Here is a 26,356-nt window from a genome sequence, read left to right on the forward strand (position 1 = left end):
TCTCTTTAGAAAATTAGCCTTCGAATGGTCCTACCGAAGGCAGCTAGCATCCTCCTACCACAGCAGATGACTGCCTCTACCATGCCTGGAAAATAGAGCAGAAGAATAATTTTAAAGAGCTAGCTGGCTTCTCCACCCCACCCTGAAAATGGGCCTAAACCCTAACATCTGGATCCAGAATTTTGAAAGTTTGGGGCAGGGATGTATTTCACATTTGGCCCCATTTCCAGAATGTCGCCACCACTTTGTGGGAATTTTGTGGACAAACTGAAGAAAAGGAAACTTCAGCAGATTGGCCCTGATCTCTGGGGAATCAAAACGAGCTCCTGGCTCTAACATCTCTTGCTATATTTGAAATTGCTGTCCATTGAAAGATTCCTAACATTTGAGCTTAGCAAGAAGGCTTCTTCAAAGGATTGCACATGAATCTGAGGTGCTTTTTGGGGTGAGCTACATATTTGCTCTAAATAAAGGCAAAACCTCTATATATCTGTCTGTCTTCTTTTTGGAACAGGTTTTAAAAAAACCTTAGGTGAAGGTGGGCATCTTGTAAAGAACGTGTCTCTGTTAACAAAAAGCTATCCCCTCGCTTGGTCATCTATTTTTGCTGCTCATTGGCAACAGAAAAGTCAAGTTCCTGGCAGTAGGCCAGATTTATTGAATGTCACCCTAAACTGCATGATAGCAATTTCAGTTAATGCTTACAAAAGTATAGACAGCGCCCAACAAGCCTCTAAAGCCAGTGTCCCTGAATTGATTAATCCCTTTTTTTAAATCTGTTTTTTAGAATGGACAGTAGAAGGGGAATAAACGCACAGTAATAAAATAGGACACAGTTTTTCCTGAAGGCACAATATTTATCTGAAAAGCAGAAATCCACCAGATGTCATTTAGTACCCGAACCCTCCCTTTCTCTCTATCTCTTTTCTTAAATAATATGCAGTAAACACACTGTGTTGGATCCTTCGGCCATTGTGTGGGCAAGGTGGACGGGGGGGTGGGGAGGACTTGAGTTGGACTGCCGGAGACAGCACTAAGCTTCTATTAGTTCTGCCCTGCTAGCTTTTAATCTTAGATATTTATAAGGCATTGCCTTGGTATCTTGGCTGTGTCATCCTACTGAAGTGTAAGAAATAATATTCCTTAAATGTGTTTCGACTGAGATTCCTGCACTCAGACACATGTATTTGCTGTAAGTAGTTTATCTCCGGGAACTGGAATGGGAACTTTAGACCTTCAATTTCAAGAAAAACCATTCTACGTTATTAGGAAATAAACTTTCTCTCTCATTTTTTAAAGCAGTAACTGGTCATTTCTTGGGCTGTGTATAGAGTGTGTTATTTGTTTGGGGTGAGGGGGGTACAGTTGTTGGTTTCAGTGTTGAAGGGAAATCTTTCCATTGGGTATTACCCAATTACAGTTGGCATAGATTGTAAGATTAATCGCAGCTAGTTCAAAGCTCTGTTGCTGTGATAGATACTCCAGCCAACAGAAATTCTGGACTAGTGGTTACAGGGGCTTACTGAGTGGCAAGACCCCAGATCCTAAGTCGTTGCTTCTGGGCCTTCAATGGAGGTAGATTTACACTGCCTGATGAATGATATGCCCTCTGTTTGACTCTAAACTGACTTGCTACAACCTTCAGCAAGCCAGGTTGCCTGCTTTACATATAGGCCAACAAGGATCTACTTATTTTAGTGGTATGTTGCTTCCCATTTCTATATTAAAAGGTGCATTGTATAACTCCTAGTGTGGGATGGGATTTTCGGAAGAGCCTAAAGAACTATGTCTAGCTCTTATTGCATATCAGTTAAATGTGGAGTTGAACTTCTGTGAAAATAATGACTCCAGTTCTTTGAAATGCTAAAAGCTGTGTTCTGCAAGTGGAATGTATTATTGCTATCTCTCCAGTGGAGCGTCAGATTTTAATCTTCTTTGGATTATCTAATCGCTATCAAGACAAATGTTTGGCGTGAAAAAATAACACATCCATTTCATGATTTTTTGCTGTAATTACTTTCTTTGGAACAGTGATGAAAGGAAAACTTTTAATTGTGCCTTTCAGGGTGAACCAGTTTCACTTAGGCTAGGTACAGACATTCAATAAAGCCTGAGGCAGAATCTATCAAACCTACATTTGGTTTCTCTATGCTGCATAGATTTGATTGGGAGCAAACAGAAGACACATTTGCCCTTCAGTGAGGTGGGGACAGGCCATGCAGACGCCTGCACTGGCTGAGGCCAGAAGGCAGGGGAGCATTCCTATATGCTTCCCAGCATGGCTTCTCTTCCCAGCCCACCCTCCCCCTGCAAGCAGTTGACTGCCAGCAGCAGTGGTCAGTGGGATGCCTCCCCCTGCATCTGTGCTTGGTCAGGTCTGGGGGTGCAAGGGCCTTTGCTCCCACCCACCCCCAGCACTGCCCAGATCAGCTAACGGGGGCAGGCAGGAGCTGGGGCTGAGAGCTGCACAGCAGCAAGGTGGAAGGGAGGCCCCCACTGCAGGGGCCCAGGCCAAGTCCCCCCAGACCTGACCAAGCACATGTGGCAGGAGACCTCTGCTCTCCCACCACTGCTGACAGCCATGGGCAGGAGACTGGGCTGGGCACAGGGTCTTTTCTGGCTGCCTCTGTGACAGCCTGGAGGGGAGTGGGGGAGAAACAGTCTGGCATTTGGCAGCAGAAGACCAGTGTGGGCTGAAGCTAGCACACCTCCCTGCAAGGCGAGGATTGACAAGAGCCCAAAAAACAGCCTGGGATGCTGGGAGCTGTGACCTAACTTGGGTAGAAAGGGGATCTGGTATAGAAGTTCAATAGACTGGTCTAGCCTACACCGATTATATCTGATACTGTATCTATCCAGGTCTATCTTAGATTGGGTATTTTTAAACTGGTGTATGTGTGCTGAATTTCTGTTTTGTTACAGATTTAGACTGGTTTCTGATTACTTATACTGTTTTATGTGTAATGTCTATACTTAACCTAACTGTAAGAGAATTCAGGATTTTGCTCCTATTGGAGATATTTTAGAAGTACAAAGGTTTAGATGACTACTACTGCCACCTTACTTTTTACTCTCATTAATGCCAATATTTCTCATTAGGATCTATAATAGAAACAGGATCTCAATCTACAGATTTAAGCAAAGCAAAAGTAATTAAATTCTTGAGTTTTATTATTAGATTTGCCACTAGTAGCTATGTGGGTTTCCTTGTGTTAAGTATTCGGAGATCTTTTGTGCTACATATGTTGTACGCAGCCTACTTAGACTGTGGGCTTGACTCATTTCCAGTGATGGAAGTTAGGAGTTAGTGAATTAAAGAATTTCACTGCAGCAAAAGAGGAGACTTGGGCCAAATCCACACCCTACACAGACATTTTTTTGTCCCATATCTGCTTGCATGTAAATGTACATTTATAATGACACTTAGAAATTGCCAGGAATTTAGAATCTGGTATTCAGTTCATTATTGTATGCAGACAAATTGCATGTTTAACAGATTTGTGGATGACACCAAGTTGGGTAGAGTTGCAGGCTCCTCTGGAGGGTAGGACTAGGATCCAGAGAGACCTGGATGACTAGAAAAATGGTTCGCAATAAGCCAGATGAGATTCAACAAGGACATAAAAAGTCCTGCATTTGGGACAGAATAATTGCATACATAAATCCCATTTTTGGCTAACTTTTACAGTTGAGGATGATTGTCTTCCATGATTGTCTTATTTGTGGGTCCAAAGATGGCTGATAAGGCCAATCTGGGATCAACAGACTGTTGCAACTCAGGCACATGTTTCCTTGTGGGATGGGTGCCTCCAGATTCTGCACAAATACGGGGAGCGACTGGCTAGGCTGCAGTATTGCAGAGAAGGACCTGGGGGTTACAGTAGCCTGGGGTCGAGGGAGAGTTTTGGCAGGTGTACCACATTAGCCCCATACCCTCCTAAGTGTCACTCCTCCTATTGCCTTTCCCTGCCCGGTTGGCTGATCTGCTCTGCTTCTTGCCTGATTTTCTGCTCTGCTTTCTGCTTCTTACCCTATCTGCTATTGGGTTACGTGTTCCTGCCTCAGTCTACCATGTGTCTCACACATGCCTGCCCTTGCAGTAGACCATAAGTTGAATATGAGCCAGCAGTATGCTCTTGTTGCAAAAAAGGTCAACAGAATACTGAGTTGTATTGATAGGGATGTCACTGCAAATTTAAGGAAAGTGATTCTTCCACTTCATTCAGCATTGGTGAGGTCTTGCCTGGAGCACTGTGTCCAGTTTGGGGCCCCACACTTCAAGGAAGCGCTCTTCCCTACTTTGGGGGGTCTTTAAGAGAAGGCTGGATTAAGTATCTGGCTGGGGTCATCTGACCCCAGCACTCTTTCCTACCTAGGCAGGGGGTCGGACTCAATGATCTGTTGAGGTTCCTTCTGACCCTGGCATCTATGAATCGTCTATCTATGGAAGATATGGAACATTGGAAAAAGTCTAGTGGAGAGTCACAAAATTATTAGAGGCCTGGGAAGCATCACTTAAGAAGAAAGGCTGAAAGAGCCAGGGTTATTCAGTCTTGTGAAGAGCAAATTACGGAATGGGGGAGGATTTGATCTCAGTCTTCAAATACCTGAAGGGTGATTATGGAGAGGATGGAGATAGTTTTTTTCTCTGTTGCTGTAGGAGACAGGACTAGGAGCAACGGCCTTAAGGTGCAGCAGGGGAAATGAAGTTGAAGATTAGGAGGAGTCAAGCACTGGAACGGGCTACCTAGGGGAGTTGTGGCATCTCCATCCACATTAAGAGCAGGGAGGAGAGACACTTGGCGGGGATGATCTAGTCGGGTATAATCCTGCTTTGGCTGGGGAAGGGGCAGGGGGAAGGAGCTGGGCCAGATGATGTAGTGAGGTCCTCTTCAGCCCTACTTTCCTACAGGAAACTGCTATACTCCTAAACTAGGGGACATTTTTTTCTGGAGTAAATGTCTTAGATACTACCAATCTTAATAACTGATGTTGTTCATAATCAATGAGGATGACTCTACCAGTTCATCCTAATTGTGTAAAATGTTGGTGGATGCTAAAATGTTTGTTTTAAGTGGAATGTTTTCTCTTAACTGCATTATATAAATGAGATATCAGAGTCAGAAGTCAAAACACCAACATTACCGCATAATATTCAGAGCAGAAATCCGTTTATAGCCTCTGATCAAAACAATTGCTTATCCTGCTCATTAAGCAGTACAATTTAGCACATAGCATAAATAATATTGAGTATTACACCTAGTTTCTTGCTTTAATTATTTGTCTTTCATGTTTTGAATATAATTGATTCAGGAAAAATGAAAAGAGAAGTTCTTCAGGTAGTTTGCTGGTTAGATCCACTGGTTATGGCTCTACCTTGGAGATCTGGCCCACTGAATTCTACAGAGCTATCCAGCAGTGAGCAAATAACACAAAGCAAATTTCCATTGCTGTTTTCCTGAACAGGGTCTCTAACATCTATCGAAATAAAGGATTCTTTCTCAAACTCGTGTCACATTTGTAATTAGATTGTAAAGGGTAGGTCTGTATTGTTGCTGTGGTGCTCTCAAATGTACTGCTCAGAAGCATGACTCTTAGTCTCGAGCAGTCTGTCTCTGGTGCACTTAGGAGCAGTAGCAGAACTAAAGGAGTAGCCCGGGCACCTGTTAAGCTGTTGGTTGCTCAAGAGTGCTGTGTGCTTCTTGGCAGTACACCTAGGACTGCTGAGCGAGCAGTATATATCTAAACCCAAAGTGTCTGATGAATGAGACAAGTATCACTCTCCCTGTTTTATGGATGGGAGAAAGAGTAATATGTATAAGGATGGGTAGGGAGCTGCTCAAGGTCACCCAGTGTCAGAGCCAGTAATTGAGCCCAGGATTAGTCTGTAGAAGTTAAACTGTGCATGCTGACTCATTTAATGTCTGCAAGATGCAGTGCTGTGCTAGGTTCTTTATAGCCATCTGTTCACATGGCATCCATGGCTAAATGTGAATCCAGGAACACGCTTCTTAGCAGCAGCGTGCTGTTTGACAGAACACGCCTAAGCAAGTTCTTCCTTGCAGCACAGTGCTCGCATTCCCCTTCGCAGTCTGTAAGAGCTGCTCAGCTGGCTGAACAAATGCTTTTGGAAGCAGGAGAGAATTCATGAACCAAGTATGACAGAGTTCTCCTAGGATCAAATCCATGGTCTCAGCACACGGCCTAAGAGCACAGAGTGGTGCCGCAGATGGGAAAAAGAACATTGTCTGCTTCTCAAAGGCCATGGAGCAGAGTTCAAATGATCTGTGACTGAAGTTCAGGGGACTCACTGAGTCTCTGTATCTGTGCTGGAAAGACATTGTGGTAAAGCTGTAGTTCAGTTATGTATCAGACCTTGCCTGCCTTCTATCATTACACCGGCATGGAAATAACAGTGACCGTTCTTCATTTTGAATGGAAGATGTGATGTTTCTGCCTAAACTTCGCTAATTGGAGCATGTTCTTTGCAACTTGTTTCCTAGAAACAAAATGTATTGGGAAGCATGGGCAAGGTAGCCATCCTCAGTAGCAGTATTGAGACGTTAGTTATGTCTCCATTCGTTTAAATGTTTTCCAGACTGGGCTCAATGAATTGATGTCTTACTATAAAATGATGGAAACAAAAATATTGGAGAACTCCAAGCTATATACAAATGATGTAGCTGGCAGCTGTTTTGCCGTTTTAGCAGGAGTGTGTGCAGCAAACATCTCTGTAAAAGCTAATAGCTGTTTGCAGGGCTGTAGCAACAAAGTTTGGCATCTAAGGCAAACCCCACAGTGGCAGTCCACCCTCGCCCTGTGGACAGATCCAGGGGGTACATACCCCCCTCCCCCCCATGCAGTGCTTGCCCAGGAGTGCACCCTACCCCAGCTGACAAGTGTCCATCGGCGCCCCTTCGCTTCAGCGCCTGGGGAGGTACCCCGCTCCCCACCCCTGCCCCTTGCTACGGCGTTGGCTACTTGATCTTTTCATTTGGCTTTTTATCTGAGGCTCTGCGAGGGTTTCACCTTCTTAAAAACACTCTAAAAACTATTTAGTTACATTGTAATATAACAGCCTTTATTTTGTGATCCTAGGGTAACAACAGGGGGCTAATTTGAAGACTATAGAGATGCTGTATCTAGCACTCTAGGAGATTAGAATATGCTCTCTGTACTACAGTCATCATTGCACCTGATACAAAGAATACAAATTAAAGAAGAAGACCAGCAGATTGTCTTTCTGTCATTCCTATAAATTATGGTAGCGTTCGGGGGGGGGAGCAGGGAACAACATTTATTCAGCTTTTTTCAGAACTAAATTGTCCTAGAATGTACTAAGGGCAAAACTGCAAAGAGATAGATCCTAAGCAACCAAGCTTTAGTGATTGGAGATATGGCACAGCTTTAAGTAGCAAGCTGCAAACAGTGTCCACAAGGAACTCAAGGGAAACCAGTGCCCAGGTTACAATTTGCACACAATCAGGTGTAGCTTTCCATAGACTCTCCTCAGCCTCACTCATAGTTTAGTTTTTTTCTGAATGCTTTTACCCTCTCCTCTGCAAAGAGAACAGAGAGGAGAATGACTCCCATCAAGAATTTTTCATGCTGTATTATGGCATGATGTGACTTTCATTTTTTAACAGAGTTGTGAACTTCTTGAGTAGAAGTGGTCCTTGCTTTGTGATGCAGCAAACCTTGATCAAAGCTTCACAAACGTGTCACAAAAATCTTTATTTCCCCCCACATGGTTCTCCAAGCCCTTCTCTTTCTCTCACTGGGAGAATGTCTGTCTTTTTTTTGCCTTACATTGTAGGATGTAACTGGTCATGTACCCAGGAAGCTTAGTGTCTTGCTAGATATTTTGCAGCCTGTAGGTGCTATAGAAGGATTTTCAAAGGCGCAAAGGGAAACAAGGCACCATATTCTGTATTGGGGAGTTTTTCAGAAAGAGCAAATGCATCGCATCTTATTTGTGGAACCCAAGGGAATGCAGATTTATTTTTTCTTTTTCAAAATCTCGAAGACAGACCTACTTCTACATTAGAATGTCTTCTTTCATCTTGGTCAGTCTTTAGAAATCCTTGAACAATACAGTTTACAAACCTGAGTGTTCAACAGTACCATGCTCCCAAATTGCCAATAAACTGAAAAACTGGAGAGCATTCTCAATAGGCTCAGATGCTGCCTGGTATTAGAGCAGCTTGCTAATGTGCCAAACTATTCTTCGTTGTGGAAGTGAGCCAATAAATGTCAGTACTTCCACACTAGCCAAAGTAATACCCATAGGAGGTGAGGTACACATGAAAAGTAGGACAACTCCTAGTGAAATAGTTACATGCAAGGGAAGAAGCATAATTAACTACTGGAGAATGGCCCCTTTCAGGAGTAAAATGGGATCGGAGACACCTCATCATATGTTAAACGTATAGGCAAAGTACTAGACATCAAACACAGGCTTTCTTTGTGGGGGCAAAGCTAGAAGAGGCTTTGCAGGTGATTTCATGAGGAAGTTGCCAATGATGTGCCCCCAACTCTGTGTTGGTAAGATAAATTACCAGTCATAAGTGCAGACTAATTAAAAACAGGAATGGAACTTGGGACCAAAAAAGTGTGTAGAAATCTAGACTGATTTCCTCCAAATCCGCTCCCCATTTATTCCTACTTCATAAATCTCCTAAGGAATTTGCAAGCGTAAACTCTGAAGTCCATTGAAATATGTGGAAATATTCCCTTTGGTTTCAGTGGGCCCAAGTACTTTCCATCAGAGATGCATTAAGCTGTGATCAAATCCATTTGTTAAATGTCATATGTATCCAAATCTTAAACTTACTTTTGTTTTATGACAATCTCTAACTACCTTCTGTATTACTATTTTAAGCCATTTTAACCTTGTTCTCTGTATGTCTTTAGTTTCATCATGTGTCTTCTAGTTCTTGTGATCATTATTTACATCTTTTATTCAGTTTTTTTGGCATATTGTAGATCATCAAAATACACATATGTCCATTTTCTAAGGTTTTCAAACTAAACCACAACAAACGGGCTTAAGTTTATGACCATGCATTTCGGCTTTCAATGGTATTATGACATGGATATTCATTCTTTTATTTAAATTTAGATAAAAGAAAACTAAGAAACAGGAAATTATGCTTAGGGGCAACCAACACGAGTTCATTAGGGGCTGGTCCTGTCAGACCAACCTGGTGGCCTTCTACGACCAGGTCACAAAATCCTTAGATGCAGGTGTCACAGTGGACATTGTCTTTCTGGACTTTAGGAAGGCCTTCAACACTGTCTCTCACCCCATTCTCATTAAAAAATTAGGCGACTGTGATGTCGATGCCTACACAGTCAGCTGGGTCGCAAATTGGCTGGAGGACTGTACCCAGAGAGTGGTGGTGGACGGGTCATTTTCGACCTGGAGGGATGTGGGTGGTGGGGTTCCCCAGGGCTCAGTCCTGAGGCCCGCATTGTTCAACATCTTCATCAGTGACTTGGACGAAGGCGTCAAAAGCACCTTGTTCAAATTCGTGGATGACACGAAGATGTAGGGAGAGGTGGGCATGCTAGAAGGGAGGGACAGGCTACAACTAGATCTGGACAGGTTACAGGGATGGGTGGATGAAAATATGATAAGATTCAATACTGACAAGTGCAGGGTACTGCACCTAGGGAGAAAGAGCCAGCAGCATACCTACAGGTTGGGGAACTCCCTTCTGGTCAGCACAAAGGCAGAAAAGGATCTTGGAGGATCATTGATGCCAAGATGAATGTGGGCCACCACTGTGGGGATGCGGTCAGGAAGGCTAACCGCACCTTGTCATGCATCCACAGATGCATCATGAGCAGGTCCAAGGAGGTGATCCCCCCCGGTCTATGCAACATTGGTCAGGCCGCAGTTGGAGTACTGTGTCCAATTCTGAGAGGCGCACTTCAGGAGGGATAGGGACAAAATGGAGAGGGTCCAGAGGAGGACCCCTCGCATGATCAGGGGGCAGCAGGGCAGGCCCTACGGGGAGAGGCTATGGGACCTGAACCTGTTCAGCCTCTACAATAAAAGGCTGAGCGGGGATCTGGTGGCCATCTATAAACTTACCGGGGGGACCAGCGGGAAATGGGAGAATCCCTGTTCCCCAAGAACTACCAGGAATAACTAGGAATAACGGTCACAAGTTGACTGAGAGTAGATTTAGGCTAGATATCAGGAGGCGCTACTTCACAGTCAGGGCGGCGAGGATCTGGAACCAACTTCCAAGGGAAGTGGTGCTCGGCCCTACCCTGGGGGTCTTCAAAAGGAAAATAGATAATCACCTAGCCAGGGTCGTTTGATCCCAGCATTCTTTCCTGCCCATGGCAGGGGGTCAGACTTGATGATCTGCTCAGGTCCCTTCTGACCCTACTGACTATGAAACTATGAAACATTTAGATCAACTAAGAAAACAATTTTAGATCACAGGAAACTAAACAGCAACTGTTTTTATGATTTTTTCCCCCAGCCTTTTTAAAGTATCTTTAAATATACCTTCCAAATATGTTAAGTAAAAAGACAGAGTTGAAATGACTTGCTTAACACATGTTCCATAAACCCTCAAGATAGTACTTCAAACTAACATATTGTAGAACATTTTCTACTCTCCTGCTGTCATCTAGAAAGCCTTTTTATAAATTTACACCTGGGAACTTTTAATGAACATCTAAGAATATTTTGAGTATGGAGTTGGGTGATCTTGTTGAAATGTGACCCTAGATTTAGGTTGAAATTGAATGTATTTTTGTGTGAACAATACTTTGATCCAGAGATATTATGGAATTTTATCTGCCTTTGACATTTTAAGGCAGACTTTATTAAACTCTGTAAAAGCAAATCATTCATTTTTGTTCTTTTCAAAGTGTTTTACATCATTCAAGCTTAAGAGTGAATTCTTCACAAGATCATTGGGTCCAGCCCACCTTCTCCCCCCTCCTCAGTCCTGACATGAGACAGGAAAGACAACTGGGGTCAAGTAACCCCAGCTAGGTGACCATCCAGTCTTGAAGATTTCTAGGGTAGATGATTGCACCACCTCTGGAGAGGGTTTATTCCATTCTGGACACTCTCTGGCTGTAAAAAAGTTTTTCCTAATGTTATACAGTCTTCCAGGAGTTACTCCTGGTTTTTCCTAAAGGTGACTTGTTGAACAGTTGTTTACCAAGCCCTTGATGTATTCCCCTGATGTAGCAGTAAGCTCCTACCAAGTCTCTTCTCAACCTTCTCTTGTTTTAGGCTGAAGAGTCCCAAGTCCCTCAGCCTTTCCTCATATGGCTTGCCTTGCAAGTCTTTGATCATACAGATGGCTCTTCTTTGAACTCTCTCAAGCTTTTCCATGCCCATGTTGAAGTGCAGCACCCAGACCTGGACACAATACTCCAGCTGCAGTCTCACCAATGCCGAGTAAAGTGGACTAAACACTTCCTTGGTTTTGCTTGAGATGCATTGGTTGATGCGTGCCCAAGTAATGTTTGTCCTGCTGGCTGCAGCATTGCACCGATGCCTCATATTCATTACTATAGTCTGTTATTACCCCATGATCCCTTTCAGTTGTGGTGCTAGTCAGTTTGGCATCAGCAAGCATGTAAATATGCTGGGGATTGTTCATCCCCAGATGGAGCACTTTGCACTTCTCAATGTTGAATGTCGTCTGGTTCTGATCTGCCCAACTTGCCAACCTGTCTAAGTCTACCTGTATGTGCAGCCTATCTTCAAGCGTGATCATGTTCCCCCATAACTTAGTGTCATCCACAAACTTGGCCAGTGAGCTCTTTACCCCTGCATCCAAATTATTAATAAAGATATTGACAAGTGCTGGATCACGCACCGACCACTTGGACCAAGAACCAATCCGTAACATGAATGCCTTTATTCTAAATCAGGAAACATGTTTATGACCTGGGGCCAGAAACATTTTTCAAATTATGGGCTGGAACAACTCAGCTACAGTCTGAGTGGCTGACAGCACTGGGTGGCTTTGACAGCATGTTAGCTGTGGGGGGACTCTCCCTGCACCCCTGATGGAGCCATGAAGCCAGGAGCTGTGTCCACACCGCTGCTGCTTCTCCTGCTTCTCCTAACTCCCCCGCTGCTTCCCAGTTATGGTGTAAATGCACCTTTCAGTGGAAGTGAGTTGTGCTGGGGGTGGGTGGCTGTGAGCTTCTTCCATGCTGCTTCCACTTCTGCTTACTTCCACCCAGCCTAACTCCCCTCCAGCTGGAAGCTGCACCCATACCACCCTCTATACTTTCTGGAGGGGGTGGGAAGAGCAGGGCAGTGAATAGGATAGAGAGAAGTGGTAACAGTACAGGCACAGCTTCCAGCTCCTCAACCTGGGTGCATCTCTTTGCAGCTCAGCTCCAGCATGGGTATGGACATAATCAAAACCCAGTGTTTCCATGAGCAAGATTTGGCCCCTGAGCCATTCATTGCCTACACCTGCTTATGAATAAACATTCTAGGCCTTGTTATAATTTTGTACAGTGACTTTTTGCTGTATCAGTAAGAGTTTTGTATTAAAAAGGTCAATAGCAAGATATGACTCAATTTAGCACAAGCTGTGTGCTGGTAGACATAGACATTATTATGCCGTGCCTGTGAGCAGCAGTGACTTTGACAGTTACTCTTATCCAGTTTGAGTTCTTGCCTTCTTTTTCATTAGCATGAGACTGAGGATAAGATTTGATGTACATATAACCACCTAATATACTCAAACACTAACAAACTTCTCCTCTAGAAGATAGATACATTATCCTATTCAGTTTAGAAATGAAGAAATTAAGATGCATGCTTTTCCTAGGTCATAGAGAACCTGTGCAAGCTGGAAATCTTCCAATTCTCAGACTGGCATTAATCGAGAAAGGATGATTTTGTGGCTATTCGCTTAGAATCACCCTAAGAAAGAAAAACTGGAAGACTATCACTCTGAAGATCTCTATCATGTCTGCCATTAGCAAGGCATAACAGACTAATTTATACAGTGGATATTAATAAATTAAACAAGTATGGCTATAGCTAGGGAAATGATGACAAAGGAAGGACCAAAATGTTTCAAGCATTTTTGTGTCTTCTATGTACTAAATAATTTTTGCTTAACTGTGGATTCATATGATCTAGAATCATTTGAGAATTTCTTTAATCAGGTGCACTAACCCTTTTATAATACATCTGCTACACCCACTAACAAACAAAACATATGATGAACTGGAACCCATGTAACTGAACCAGGCTCTAGCTAACATGGAATCATGTCTCCTGTAGTCTCCATGGAGACATTTAGTCCAACATCTTCATGTTTCCACTTCAAAACACCTGTTCATACAGTATACATATGCATGTAGAACTGCAGTCAAGTAGACCATGCAAGTCCCTAGACACCTAGAGATGAAATTGTCCTTTATATTTAAAAGGCCAAAATCTGAACTTGCCACCCAGAGTAGAGGAAGGAAGAAAGGAATAAGTGTCATTAAACCATTTTTGCATCCTCCTGGTCATGGGGTTCTAGTAGTTGTGAGAGCACACAAAGCCACAACAAATGCTCCCTGTGCCTGAAGAAGGGTGTTTGCACCCGAAAGCTTGCAAAGAACAATTTTCCCAACAATTTAGTTGGTCTAATAAAAGATATCACATCTACCCAAAGAACCTTGTCTGCCTCTAGTAGTTTGTAAAGCACTTGGCATTAGCTTAGTAGCCCTGACTCCGCATTTGGATAAAGAATACTAAGCTAGATAAACTCAAAGATGATATTTTAAAATGGTGAAACCTGTGGCACTTGTAAAGTGCTTTGCCCTAAAATGACTTGCTTTTATATAAATACAATGGTAGTGTCTCAAGCATAGAGCACTGGATTGTGAAGTTAGCATTTATATAATTAAGCAGATGCCTTCCCAACAGATTCCTTACTATGCTCAAGTGTTTACCTCCTGACAAGTAGTTTTTCAGATTTAAAAACCCTTTCTTAACCTTTACAAATAAACCAATAGCCATTTCAACAGTGCAGAAGCTATTCGTTTAGCTCAAAGTCAGTATCTGTGCTTGTAGTTTACCTCAAGATTAGCGCAGCCCTGCAGCTTCAGTCATGGACATTATCTTAATTCATTACATCAGTTAGAATTTACCTTAACTTTTCCTTCCCTCTTTTAGTGCCTTATAATGCATGGGTTGCACACCCAGAACTTCCTCTGTGTATGAGACAAAGGCAGGGAATAAGGTATGTGCTACAGAGGCTACATTAATCCAGACAGGAGATGTTATGGTCCTGGTGTAATAGGGTTCATCTCCAGGGTTGGCTGTAGTGCCCCTGGAGTCTCCTCAGCCTCTATCCACTTCACTCTCTTTGAGCAGTCACTGCTTCACTTGCCTGCCACACCTTGATGTATCTAGCTTCTAGATGAAGGGAGGCTGCCCCAGGGCTTCCCAAGCCTCATCTTGCTGTTATGACCAGAGGCATCCATAGTCATTGCCTTAAGGGTTAATTTCATGGGCTCCATCCTCCCCAATACCTACTCTAACACATGCCCTTCTTGGGCTACTGGCTTCCAGCCCCAGTCTTCATCTGTCTTGGGCTACAGGCTCCTTGGCCCCCTTGGTCTCCAGTTGTGACCCCTGGTTTTTGGCTTATCCATTCCAAGGCCCTGGCCGCATTCCTAAGCCAGGTGAGACTCCTGGGCTCCTCCAGTCCCACTAGTGTCTGGCTGTGGCAGTACTCAGCTTTCAGCCCCTCTCCTTGGCCCTGGCCATGCTCCTGGACCAGTGAAACCTTTGGGCTCCCTTGGCCCTGTTGATGCTTTCCCCTCCTGGGCTGCAGACCTCTGGGCTCTCTAGTCCTGTTGGCACACTGCCATCTCTCTGTCCCTTGGCTCTGTCCTTCTATGGGCTTTGGGTCTTTTGGCCCCACTCTCTGCCCTTTACTTGGGTTTCTGGCTTAATCCCAGGCCTTGCTCACACTTATTTTCCCAGGCTTCAGTCCCTTCTACAGCCTCCAGAGCTTACCCCCAGCTCAAACATTAAGCTAGGAGTCATGATGCAGCCCTGCTACCAGGAGCTCCTCTACCTGTGGCTCTCAGGACTGGGCTGCCTGACATGCTCAAGTTCTGGGCTGATATGGCTCAAGCCCAGCCCCCTTCTGGTCAGGTGTGACAGGGACCAATTATGGAGACACCTGCAGCCTTCTTCTCAGGCAGCCCTTTCCTCTTCATGCCAAGCACCCAGTCACACCTGGCAAGAGTTGACTTGTTTGTTAGGGAAGTAGAAAGATATTGGTGCAATTTATATCGGTAGGAAAAGGGGGCTTGCAAGTACAAAGAGGGAGTTCAGTTCCAGTTAAGTAAGCTTCACGTTGACCACAATTTCAGGAGAAGAGGATACAGGAATTAACTATCTACCTTGCTTATTGATCTGTGAGTAGATGAGACGACCTAAAGCATTATGAGAGGAAAGAACAGGAGTCTCTCATGGCTCTGCAGAGAGCAGGAGAAGAGAAGGAAGAAGCTCATTCAAAGAGAGGGTATTTTTGCTTGCTTTTAGTCCAAGTGGGGGAGAGAGAAGGAGAAATTGAGCCATGGAAACCAATAGAGACAGGTCAAAGTATGTGTGATCCACAGTCTTAGAAGAAGGTTCAAGAAGCATGAAGAAAGAGTAGGAGCCTTGAGACCTAAGTGTAAAGGTGTTTGTTAGAAGCTTCTGTGAGCCTTGATAGTTGAAGAAGGTAAAATAAGATCAAAAGGACTGACATTACAGTAGCTTGAGGAAATAGCTTAAAAGGAGCCTTCATCTGGACTCATCTTCATCTCATCTCAAGCATCATTTCACACTTCATGGTGCTCATGTCTGTTATCTGGATATTATCTGAGCATTTCACCATTTTCGTAGGTTAAACTGTAACATCCTTCACTGCTTTGTCCTCAAGTCCCTTACTTTTTGTAGCATTTAGTTAGACAATACTCTCTGAGGCAATGGTAGTTTGCTAAGCTACATTTGTTCTCCATCTGGCACAATGGGGACCTGGTCACCAGTTATCAGGCAGTACCATAATACATTAGCAATAAGTGGCAAGTTTAAATTAAGACGTGAACAGATTGCAGCAAATGGGATAATACTTTTGAGTCAAGGGGTCAAAGCTGGGTTTGAAAATTCCTAGTTCAATAATTTCATAACTCCTGGTCCCATTAAGTTTGTTCCAGAAGCTTCCAAATTCTGGTCCCAGATTGCAGGATAATTGAGAGGATTTTGCATTTGTGTTAGTAATGTTTTCAATCCCTTTTCAAAAGTTTTAATATCCTGTTCGCATTTACAGAAAAGCTCCCTACCTGGGTGTCATCAAAGTTTTGTTATGTTTCTAAGTTAATGGATCAAGACCAAAACTTGTAATGGGATAATTCAAATTGGCAAAATGTTAATAACTAAAAATCCTTCAACAGGTGGTGATCCCCTGGGATACTAAGTTATTGCAATTGCGTTTTCTTTTCTTGTAATTAATCTTTGAGGAAGATGATCAGACAAGTATTGGATCCATGGCAGTTTTTCATGCAATCAGTCTAGTGATGTCTTTGCTACTACTACTTATGAATCCACCCACGTTAAAGCTACCCAGGACCATTCACTGTGGCAACTGTTGTATTTTACTCAAAGAAACATCTAATTTATTACTTGCTCCTAATTTACATGCAAAAACATAAAAAAGAATGCATTTCTATGCAAATGTCAGTTATATTGAAGTCAATGGAGATGCCAAGTTCACTCTTTTGTACTTCCAGATTTATCAGAGATGCTGGTTAGTATTCAAGAAAGCTTCGAGCAAAGGGCCAAAGAGATTGGAGAAGTTCTCGGATGAGCGTGCTGCGTATTTTAGGTGCTATCACAAGGTAAGTTTTGGTTATGTGCAAAATTATGCAGAACTTTCATGGTGTTGGTAGTCCTACCACCCTATAGACTGAGGTACATTGGGATACAAGGAAAACAGGAATGCTTAACTGTTGCTACTTTTAAAAGGGCTGCTGCAATAAGTTTTAAAGCGGTATGTCCTGTTTTCATCAACAATTAAGTTTCCAATTCAGGATGCTACTTCTTCACATGCCTAACTCAGTGTGACTCCCTCAGAAGAAAAAGGCAGAGGAATGTCTAATTTCTGAATCTCAGTAAATTTAATCACTGCTTAGTCACTAAGCTGCCCAACTTTGTCGAGACAGAGGCAGTTATTGATACATGTATAAGCAAAAATTTGAATATATAAAAAACAAGCGAGTTCCTTAGGCTAGCCTTTTTGTGGTTGGGTAACAATAGACTGGATGTTTTCAGGATTGAAATTTTGGATTTGTGTTCCTAAATTTTTCCATTATTTTTCTTTAATTTGGCTTCCAGGATCCTTCTGAAATGAAATAATATGTGCGATGTTGTAGGAATAATGGGCTATGCGCTTTTTCAGACATGCATATGAAAACATCACGTTTCTTGTATAAGCTTGGCTCTTTTACATCAGCAGCAGTATATGATAGGGTGGAAATAAATCATGCTTACACAAATTTTAAGGTCTGCCATCCTGATAAATTTGTGTGGTATGTCCTTAATGTAAATAAGAGTCAAAACTTGAGTTCTTGCCTCAGAAAGGTTCATCTAAATCATCATTGCAGTGACCATGACTTCCATGAGTCATAAAGTCAGGTTTTAGGTTTCTGTTTCACTTGTATCTGCATCTGCTGGAAAGTCTTTGTCTATTTGTAAAGACCATGGAAACAAAAGGCAGCACACTTTCTCAGTTTAATTTAACTGAAATAGCAAGTTGGACTTAATGATAAGTCCTTGCTGTATGCCTTTAGGGCCAATGAACTTAGTTTTTTCTAATCACTTTTACTGTAGGGTTCTATGCTCATTCTGAATTCATCTGAGAATTTACACTTGTAATTCTTCTGGGCATGGGGATGTAAATAAGATACCCTTTAATTTATAATCATTGTTGGCAAAAGTGTAATACATTAAAAGATTAGGAATTATGTGCATAACATCCTAGAAGGCTCAGAGCACAGATGAGCTTGAGGCAGATCCACTCTTACTCAGTCTGACACACACTTAGGAAGAAATCAAGAGGGAATTTGAATTCTCGGAGTTGTCTCTGTATGCACACTGCATAATTTTGTAATTGATTGGTCTTAAAACCGTGGGTTTATTTAGAAGATATGCCCGGAAATAGGAGTTCATTTAAGTTTATGTTAAGCAATTTTCAAAATGTGAGTAATAAATGTTTCTATTTGATCTGTGTGGCTTGCACAGTATATGTATTTAGGAGACATAATATCCAGTTCTGGGTAGAATGTGTAGCATTTATAATGGCACAATTCTGTCAGTTATTGATGCACGTCTATATGTCTTTTACTGTATTAATGCAAAGTGACAGTTGTATATGCATCGCTGCCTGGCAGATTTCAGAATTAAGGAACGGATTTGAAATCAAAAGGAAAGTAAGCACTTGTGACCAGATTTTATGCTCCTCTTTAAAAGGATTTCCATTTTTGCACATGTAATCACTTGCAAATGCTACCTAAAGATCAGTTTCTGCAACTGGATCTGTGAGAGCTGACTTTTATACCAAAGAACCCATTGCATTCAGTGGGGCTTTGTACAGACATAAGCCTCCTGCCTTGTAAATCAAGTTGCAGAATTAGGCCTGAAGTCATTGAAATGTTTGCTCACCTGATTTGTGGGAGCAATATAGCATGTAGACAGTTACAGTGTTTATAGTCAATATTGCCTGCACTCTGTGCCCACTGTACTGAATGGTGAAATCCCATTGACACTGGTGGTTGCAGAACTCAGCCAATTCTGGCCCCTTTTGAATATACCATTCTTAACTCACCTTCATTTTTTCCATAAATAATTCCTAGCACAAAAAATGCACCAAACCTGGTGAAATAGCCTTTTCTTAAGAAGCCAAAAGCATTCTGGGCAGATACGTTGATCCTTTTAGAATGCAAGAGTCTCCTAATCAAAGAAAGATGGGGGGAAATCCCTCAAACTCTTGTCCCAACCCCACATTTTTTTCAGTTGTTGTTTTGAGGGATGCAGCAGAGTCCAACTTTTATTGAACACAGAAGCAGAACCAATTCAGAGTTGTAGGTGAATTTTATATGGAGCCCATTATATTCCGCCACAGGATTTGGAGTATCCTTCTTCCCCATCAGAGCTTCGGTTTTAGAGCACAGGGTACAGGACAGCGAAAGTAAGAGATGACTTGAAAAATGGGAAGGTTTTTCTTAGCACAGGCAAAAGCTTTCTTTAGTAACATACAGGCCTCCAGTGTTGTGTGCTCATTTCTAAATGTATAAATTAGGTGAGCACATGTGTTGTGCATGGGTATGTATCCTCTTAGAAACATAGAATCATAGCAGTCGGGTCGAAGGGACCTTGTAGATCTTCAAGCCCGACCCCCCGCCTGGGCGGGAGAAAAAACTGGACTCAAATGAGTCCAGCCAGGTAATCATCAAGCCTCTTCTTAAAGATCCCCAGGGCAGGAGCCAGCACCACTTCCCTAGGAAGTTGGTTCCAGCTCCTAGCCGCCCTAACTGTGAAGTAGTTCTTGCGGATGCCTAATCCTTCTGAGGACCCAGTCGAGAAACTGGGGACTTCTAGGGCGCAGGATGGAAAGTGTATCTGTATGTGAAGCTAGTGCCTCTCTCAGCTGTAATTATTTTAAAATCAGGGAAATCTATAGATTTCCTTTTTCCCCCTTATTATTTGCATTTAGTTTACTGTGCATGTGTGTCCTGGGTTCCGGAAAATAATCTTGTATTTGATTAGCAAAATCAATGCCCAGTAGGGTAAAAGAATAAACAAGGAAATACAGACCTTTATAGAATATTGACCTATAAGTAATACAAGTCCATTCATTTTTTTTTTCCATTTTATTCAGTTTCTACAACACGTAAAGATTAGAATATTTTATGAACATTATATAGTCAGGACAAAAATACAGACTGGCAACTCATATAAGAACAAAGTCATTTGAAGCTTATGAAGTACACTGCAAATTTGCATACATAAAGCACATTGCCCACTTAATTCACTCAGTCCCACAAGGGACAAAAAATAATTAGGCTATAGACTACAAAAGCTGGGCAGAAAATTGCCTTTTAGGTAGCTGCCTAGTTTTTATTTGGTAAACATAAATAAATCATCATCTATAAATTAGTATAAAGGGGAAAAAGTGGAGGGTAGGGAGAGGGGAAGAATGTCAGAAATCAACTTCTTGTTCCTTTTAATGGCTTTTGACTTTGCAAGGTACCAAAAGCAGCCTTAATATTCCAATACAATACTGACTAATTGCATAGCGCTGACAGGAATATGCCGATTTCTCAAGGGGATTTGAGTTTTAATCCGATTGTATTAATCTTCCCTTGAAACAGCAGAAGTAATTTAAACAGTCTTTCTGTCTAGTTACAAAATAATCCATTTGGAAAATTGAATTGTATAATTTGTAATTGTTTTCCAAGCTCACTAATGCAAAACTGTATCGGTAACTTATTAAACATTTAAAGTATGACCATTCTGCTAATCAGTAGCTGTTAAACATTTATTTAAATAAATGCTATCACTTACTATGAATAAACTATCTGGTTTGGAGCTTTTCAGAAAATGAAATCATTTGGCAGGCCATTTTTTGGTATCTCTACTGGAATGTAATAGATCAAGATTTCTCCGAAATTTTGTGATGTGCTGTTCCTTACCATGAAATCGTCAAGTAGTTGAAAATTGGTAGTTAGTGGCTGTGGATCTTAAGAAGACCTCAAATGGATATTGTGGTCTTGTGCCTTTTTGTGTAGCTATAAATGGAGACTGAGTCGGAGTTCCAGCTGGGAAGGTACTCCTACGTGTCCTGTTAGAACCAACAAGTGGCTAGTCTAGGGTGAATTTTCTCTCTCGCTACCCTTTTCTTCTCTGTGTTTTATTTTTTAACCAAATATTCCATTTGGTGATAAAGTATCAGTTTGCCATGACTGTATGAAGAAATTAGCTGTTAGTTGCCTTCGCGAGTGGAAAGGAAAAATGCTGAATAAGATAAAATTGAACCATCCAAAATGTCTTTGGAAGAACATGATCTCCATGCAATAGAGACATATAATCACTGTCTTGGAAACTGGTGGTGGTAATATCAGTTATCAAAACTCAGTCCCCAAGAACACCTGGAAAAACGATTTGCCCTGACTCCCATCCCATTGTAATGAGTCACTAAGTACAGACGGTTAAAAATCGGGAGGCTGAAGTCATTCAATCTTTGCAGGTTAGTCTAAACTGCTTAGATTTAACTGATAAGCAGGGACCCTGGTTTTCTCTGATTTAAAAAAAAAATCCCCAACTATTGTATTAAAAAAAGTAACCCAGAATCCACAATTTTCCATGATTAAAATGAAGTGGTGTTTCTTTTCATCACGGAAAAATGTGGAATTTGGGTTACTTTTCTTAATTTGAAAATTGGGGATTTTTTTATCTGAGAAAACTAGGATCCCTGCTGATTAAACAAGTGACCAGACATTTACTTTTGACTCTGGACATGCAGCCACGTGTCTGCAGTGGCTCAGGCCAGAAGCCGGAGGGCACTAGAGCATACCTCCCTGCTGGGCTGGAGCAGACAGTTTGGGCCAAGGCTATCCCACCCACCACTGGCAATGTGTAGGGGGTGCATATGGGTGCATGTGCACCTCCTGAGTGTGGCACTGCACCCCCTACAAAAAGGCACCACCGGCACTGTCGGCAGCACCTGTGGGCAGTTGCTGCTCATCACCCCCACCACCAGTGCTGCCAGCAATGTCTGCAGGTGATTGCTGACCCCTGGGTGGCGCTAGCCACTTCCTTACCTCCTCACCACCAACGGTGCCAGCAGCATCTCACCACCCGCCGGTGTGTTTCCACTGCTGCTGTGCCCCACCAGCTGCCAGGACCATGCATCGTTCATGCCACCCACCTTGTGAGGGGAAGTTTGCAGGGGAGGTGCAAAGCATCCTAGGATGCTGGGATACTGTAAGTTGGCTTGAATTTGGGAGGGACTGGGACAGAAGTTCAATAAACCAATCTAACCTAAATCAGTTAAGCCTGATGCTACATCCATCCAGGTTTATCTTAAACTGCATTCAAAATGGCCAAAACCAGTTTATGTGCACTGAACTTCTGTTATGCTACAGATTTGAACCAGTTTCTAATCACTTATACCAGTTTGTGTAATTTCTATCCCTAACCCTACTGACCCTTAGTATGGTCTATTTTTTGATGGGTGAAATTCAGAATGGCCTGAAGTCTCCATCACTGATGTTAGAGTTTTGATGATCTACAGCACCATAATACAGTTTCTGGGGAGAATTTAAACCCAGAAAAGTGATCGGTGCACCTTTGCATTAGCAGAATTATTTACTACTATAAATAATATAGATTTTTCCTCAGGTTGGTCTATGGGAATTTTTCCTTTTATATCAAAAAGGTGACGGAAATAACTTCAGAAACTAATTTGCTTCTTAGATGGGGGCTTTTAAATCTATGCCAGATACCTCTTGTTGTTCTTAGAAGATATGGCAGGAACTTCTAATTTATTTGCTGGGGAACCAACCAGTTTCAGGAATGGCTGCTCTGCCGTAGATATTGTATTGTCTTTTCTCTTTTGATTTATAAATATTGCTTCCCCAAGCTGGGTAAACTTTACTTAGCCTTTTCCCATTGGAAATCAGCTCTATTGACAGAGATTGTCATTTTGTGAGAAACTTGTAAGGGTAGGTATAGATTCCATGGTATTTCTTGAGAACAAGGGCTAGGATAGGGTCAAGTTTCTCATCTTTTTTCCCCTGTCTGCATCACTAAAGGTGTCCCTCATGGTATTTTTGCTGCTTCCTCTCTTTCTCTCTTAACTTTTAACTTTAGTTAGGTTGTGGTAAAATTAGATGGAGTTCAGTATTTCTTCTTAAATATTTACTAATCCATGTTTGTTCTTTACATTGATGAAATGCATTTGCTGTTGCAAACTTCTCTGGGATTGAATCATATGTTATAGAATTTTAGTGCTTTTTACCCATAGGAATCCTGATCATAAACTATCTTGGCTGCCGACAGCATAAATGGATGATTGATGACTCTGGCGTTGAACAGGCCAGATTTTTCCGCAATTTTTTTTGCTTGTTTTTTAATATAATTGTCTATGGGATAAACAAATAAAGCTCCCAACGCTTTGTTTCACATATATCCCCAGGGGAAATTTTCACTCTGGCTGCATATACATGTTCAAATGATCTGGGAAAATTCTTCGGGATGTTCTCCTGATAGAAAAAAGAAATTACCTGGAGGTGCTTCAACAGATATTTGAATGAAAAGCCTTTGAAGAGCAGAAAGTTTGCAGTGACTATGCTATGCAGCCAGTAGCCTTTAGGGTAGATATCTGCATTCTGCAGGCTCCCTCACTCTGCCTGGTGAGAGATGACAGCAGTGTACAGCTCAGCCTTGATTGGTTGACCCAGACTGCTCAGGGTCAGTTTGTGTCTCCCTGAAGCACAGAGTGAAAATTGTGAAGGGGATGTGTTCTGTTCTCTCTAAAATTTGGGATTTAAAGGATCATGCAGTGTCAGAAACTGCTTTGCCTCCCATGTTATGCTCCAGTTGCTTTACCTGAGGCAGAAGTTAGGGAATATGCTATATTGACTAAATTCAGTGCAACATACTAAAGTTTGGCTGTATGTTTAGTAGGGTTCTGTGAAGCTTCAGTCCCTGATTTCATTCATCCTGATTTGGTGGCCGAATCTCCAAATCAAATCAGGAGACCCTTTAATCTCTCCAAATCGAATTGGAACCCTCCGAATCAATTTGGAAAGATTCGGTGATTTGGACACAGACACAGCTTTAAATATTTTTTCTACATATCTCTAGGTAGCAGGCGGTAGGGCTGTGCAAAATTTTGCTGGCCATTTTGTTTCAACACTGTTTTGACTCATTTTGAGGTTGAAACAGCAAAACCAAAACAGAACAAAGGACATCAAAATAGCTTCGAAACCAAATGAGGCTAGTCAAAATGTTTTGACCATAGTGCTGGGAATGGGAAGTCAGTCCAGCTGAGTTGACTTCCCACCCCCAGCACGATCTAGCATGGAACAGTGCCATTTCACACAACCCTAGCAGACAGCTCATGAGTGCTGCAATGCTGGAACAGATAGAGCATCCCCACAGGAGTATGGGGGGTTCCCCAGCATGCTGGGCAGTAGACTCAGAAGTAGACCAGCATTCTCCAAATCAGCATTGAATCAGCACAGTGGTCTGAATCAATGGATTGAATCACTATGCCCAATCCCTACTGAATTCAAATCCAGTTCAAATACAGCCGACTTTGCACACCCCTAATGTTCAGTATGTGGCATTTAGTATCTTCCAAGACACAAACTCTAAGGTTTCCTTGGCTTTTGCATGTCCATGACTTTCTCTGTACTATGGATTTCTTGGAACTTGATTTGACTAGGACTTTTGGCAAGAGTGTAACATCTTTAGTGAAGCCTAGAACAGATCTTTGCAAAAAAACTATTTGTACAGCTAATATTACCCTTGGCTTCTTTGCTTAAAGAATAGTCATAATTGTGTTTAATAGTTGGATGTTTGGAACAACAGTATGTTAAAGAGGGCTGTGGCAGTGCACCTTCAAGTACTTGACACTTTAGGGGCTGGCAGGTGCCTGAATAGGGCAACCATTTTAGGACCCAGCTTATATAGGGGGAGGCAGCAATTTGCTGCCAGTGGCCATGAGAGAAACATCAGCTGGCTGAGCTACATCTCAGGAACATCCTGGAGGTAATGGCAGGAGCTAGGGGGATAGCTTGGAGTGGGAGTCCAGGGTAGGGAGGCCTGGTGGAGCTGCTTGTGGTGGGGCAGTCTCAACTAAATACCAGGACCGCTAACCTCCCTGGTGAAAGGCAGGTAGGGGCACCCTAACCCTGGCCCCAACCATCTGGAGGGTAATTGTTAGAACTGTGGGAGTAGCGGGGCTAGATGCACCCATTAGTAGGCACCTGAACCGAGCAGGCACAAAGGGACTTGGAGGCACCGGAAGGGGTAGTATTGTTGGGAAAAGTTATGGTGAGGGCCCACACAGAGTAGGGTGCAATAAGGGGCAGCTGAAAGACTGAGCATGTGGGAGTACAGAGTAGGTCTGCAAAGGGTGGCCCAAAAGGGCTGCCCCAGGGGGTGTACTGAGTAGGGCTGCTTGAGTGGCTTGAAGGATGGTAAATGGGCCAACCTCAAGTGTGTGTTGATAAAATTATTTGCCTGATGAGGGGCTTGGGGCAGATGCAGCCTAACATCGGTCTAAGGCTATGCCATGTATAGTAGGGGAACTCATGGGAACCAAAGTTGCTGTGTGGTGATATACCAGTGAGAGAGTAGCTAAGCCTGAAAGCCCATGAAGGATTGCTCAAGAGGAGCTAGGGCAGGGGACTGTGGCCCAGGATATGCAGTTTGCAAGAAGCCCCCATGAGAGGTGGGGCGGAGTAAGCGTGAGAGTGAATGGAATTATTGTCCCAATTGGAAATCCCAAATGGAATTATTAGCCCCAGTTATGGACTGAATTTGTCCTGGCCTCAGGCCGGGGGAAGTAATCATAAGCTGGATGCCATCTGTGAAGCATGGGCTGCGGTGTAGGGCAGGTTCAGAGCTGCAGATAGCACCCTCTGGCATTGGGACAAGGAATGGGCAGCATTCCCCCTTAATAAATCAAATTAACAACCAAGTTATGGCAGGTGAGATGGAACATGTCTACACATTTGTTAATACACTTTAAGTGTTTGCACCTAAATGTAATACCTGCATTTGTAGCTATCAAATTAGGGTGAAAATAGCTTAAATGCACCATTTTAAAGTGCACATGTGTAGACATGTGCCCTAATGTGCCTTAAGTTTAATGTGCCTTAAAGCATTTCATGTAGATGTGCCCAGTGAGAATAATTTTTTTGCCATGAAGTTGCAGTCAGGTTAAGTTCTATAAAATTATCTCCCTGGCTTGTAGTGTCAGAGGAAAATGTATGGTTAATTCTGTTCTCAGCTGGGATGCTTTTTATCCCCCCAGCATCAAAACCATAATGTTTCTAGATGGGCTGTTGCTTTATTTGCCTGATAAGCCACAAGAGGGAAGGGTATGTAAAAGAAAGGGCTCTTAAGACCTAAAAGAGATGATGTTTCTAGTTTGTGTTGTTTCATTTGTAAATAGTCTTAAGGGTTGTGTTTTAGGGCTGATCCTCTTTAAAAAATGGAATAAATTGTTTTAAAAAATGATTCAGTTTCTCAAGCTAGGCTTTATCTTTAGTTCTGTCTTTAAAAAATATT

The 26,356-nt window shown here is 42.5% G+C and overlaps 1 protein-coding gene across 1 annotated transcript in view; it reads left to right on the top strand.

Annotated features, from left to right (window-relative positions):
• The window catches only part of DOK5 (docking protein 5), a 75,817-nt gene that overhangs the window by 20,610 nt on the left and 28,851 nt on the right, over window positions 1-26,356 (top strand). Inside the window, exon 2 of the mRNA XM_019548159.1 lies at window positions 16,786-16,893. Coding sequence (XP_019403704.1) covers window positions 16,786-16,893 — 108 coding nt within the window. The remainder of the gene's footprint in view (window positions 1-16,785; window positions 16,894-26,356) is intronic.

This window comes from Crocodylus porosus, unplaced genomic scaffold, assembly GCF_001723895.1.
Source record: "Crocodylus porosus isolate Cpor-Errol unplaced genomic scaffold, CroPor_comp1, whole genome shotgun sequence".
Classification (NCBI taxonomy): Eukaryota; Metazoa; Chordata; order Crocodylia; family Crocodylidae; genus Crocodylus; species Crocodylus porosus.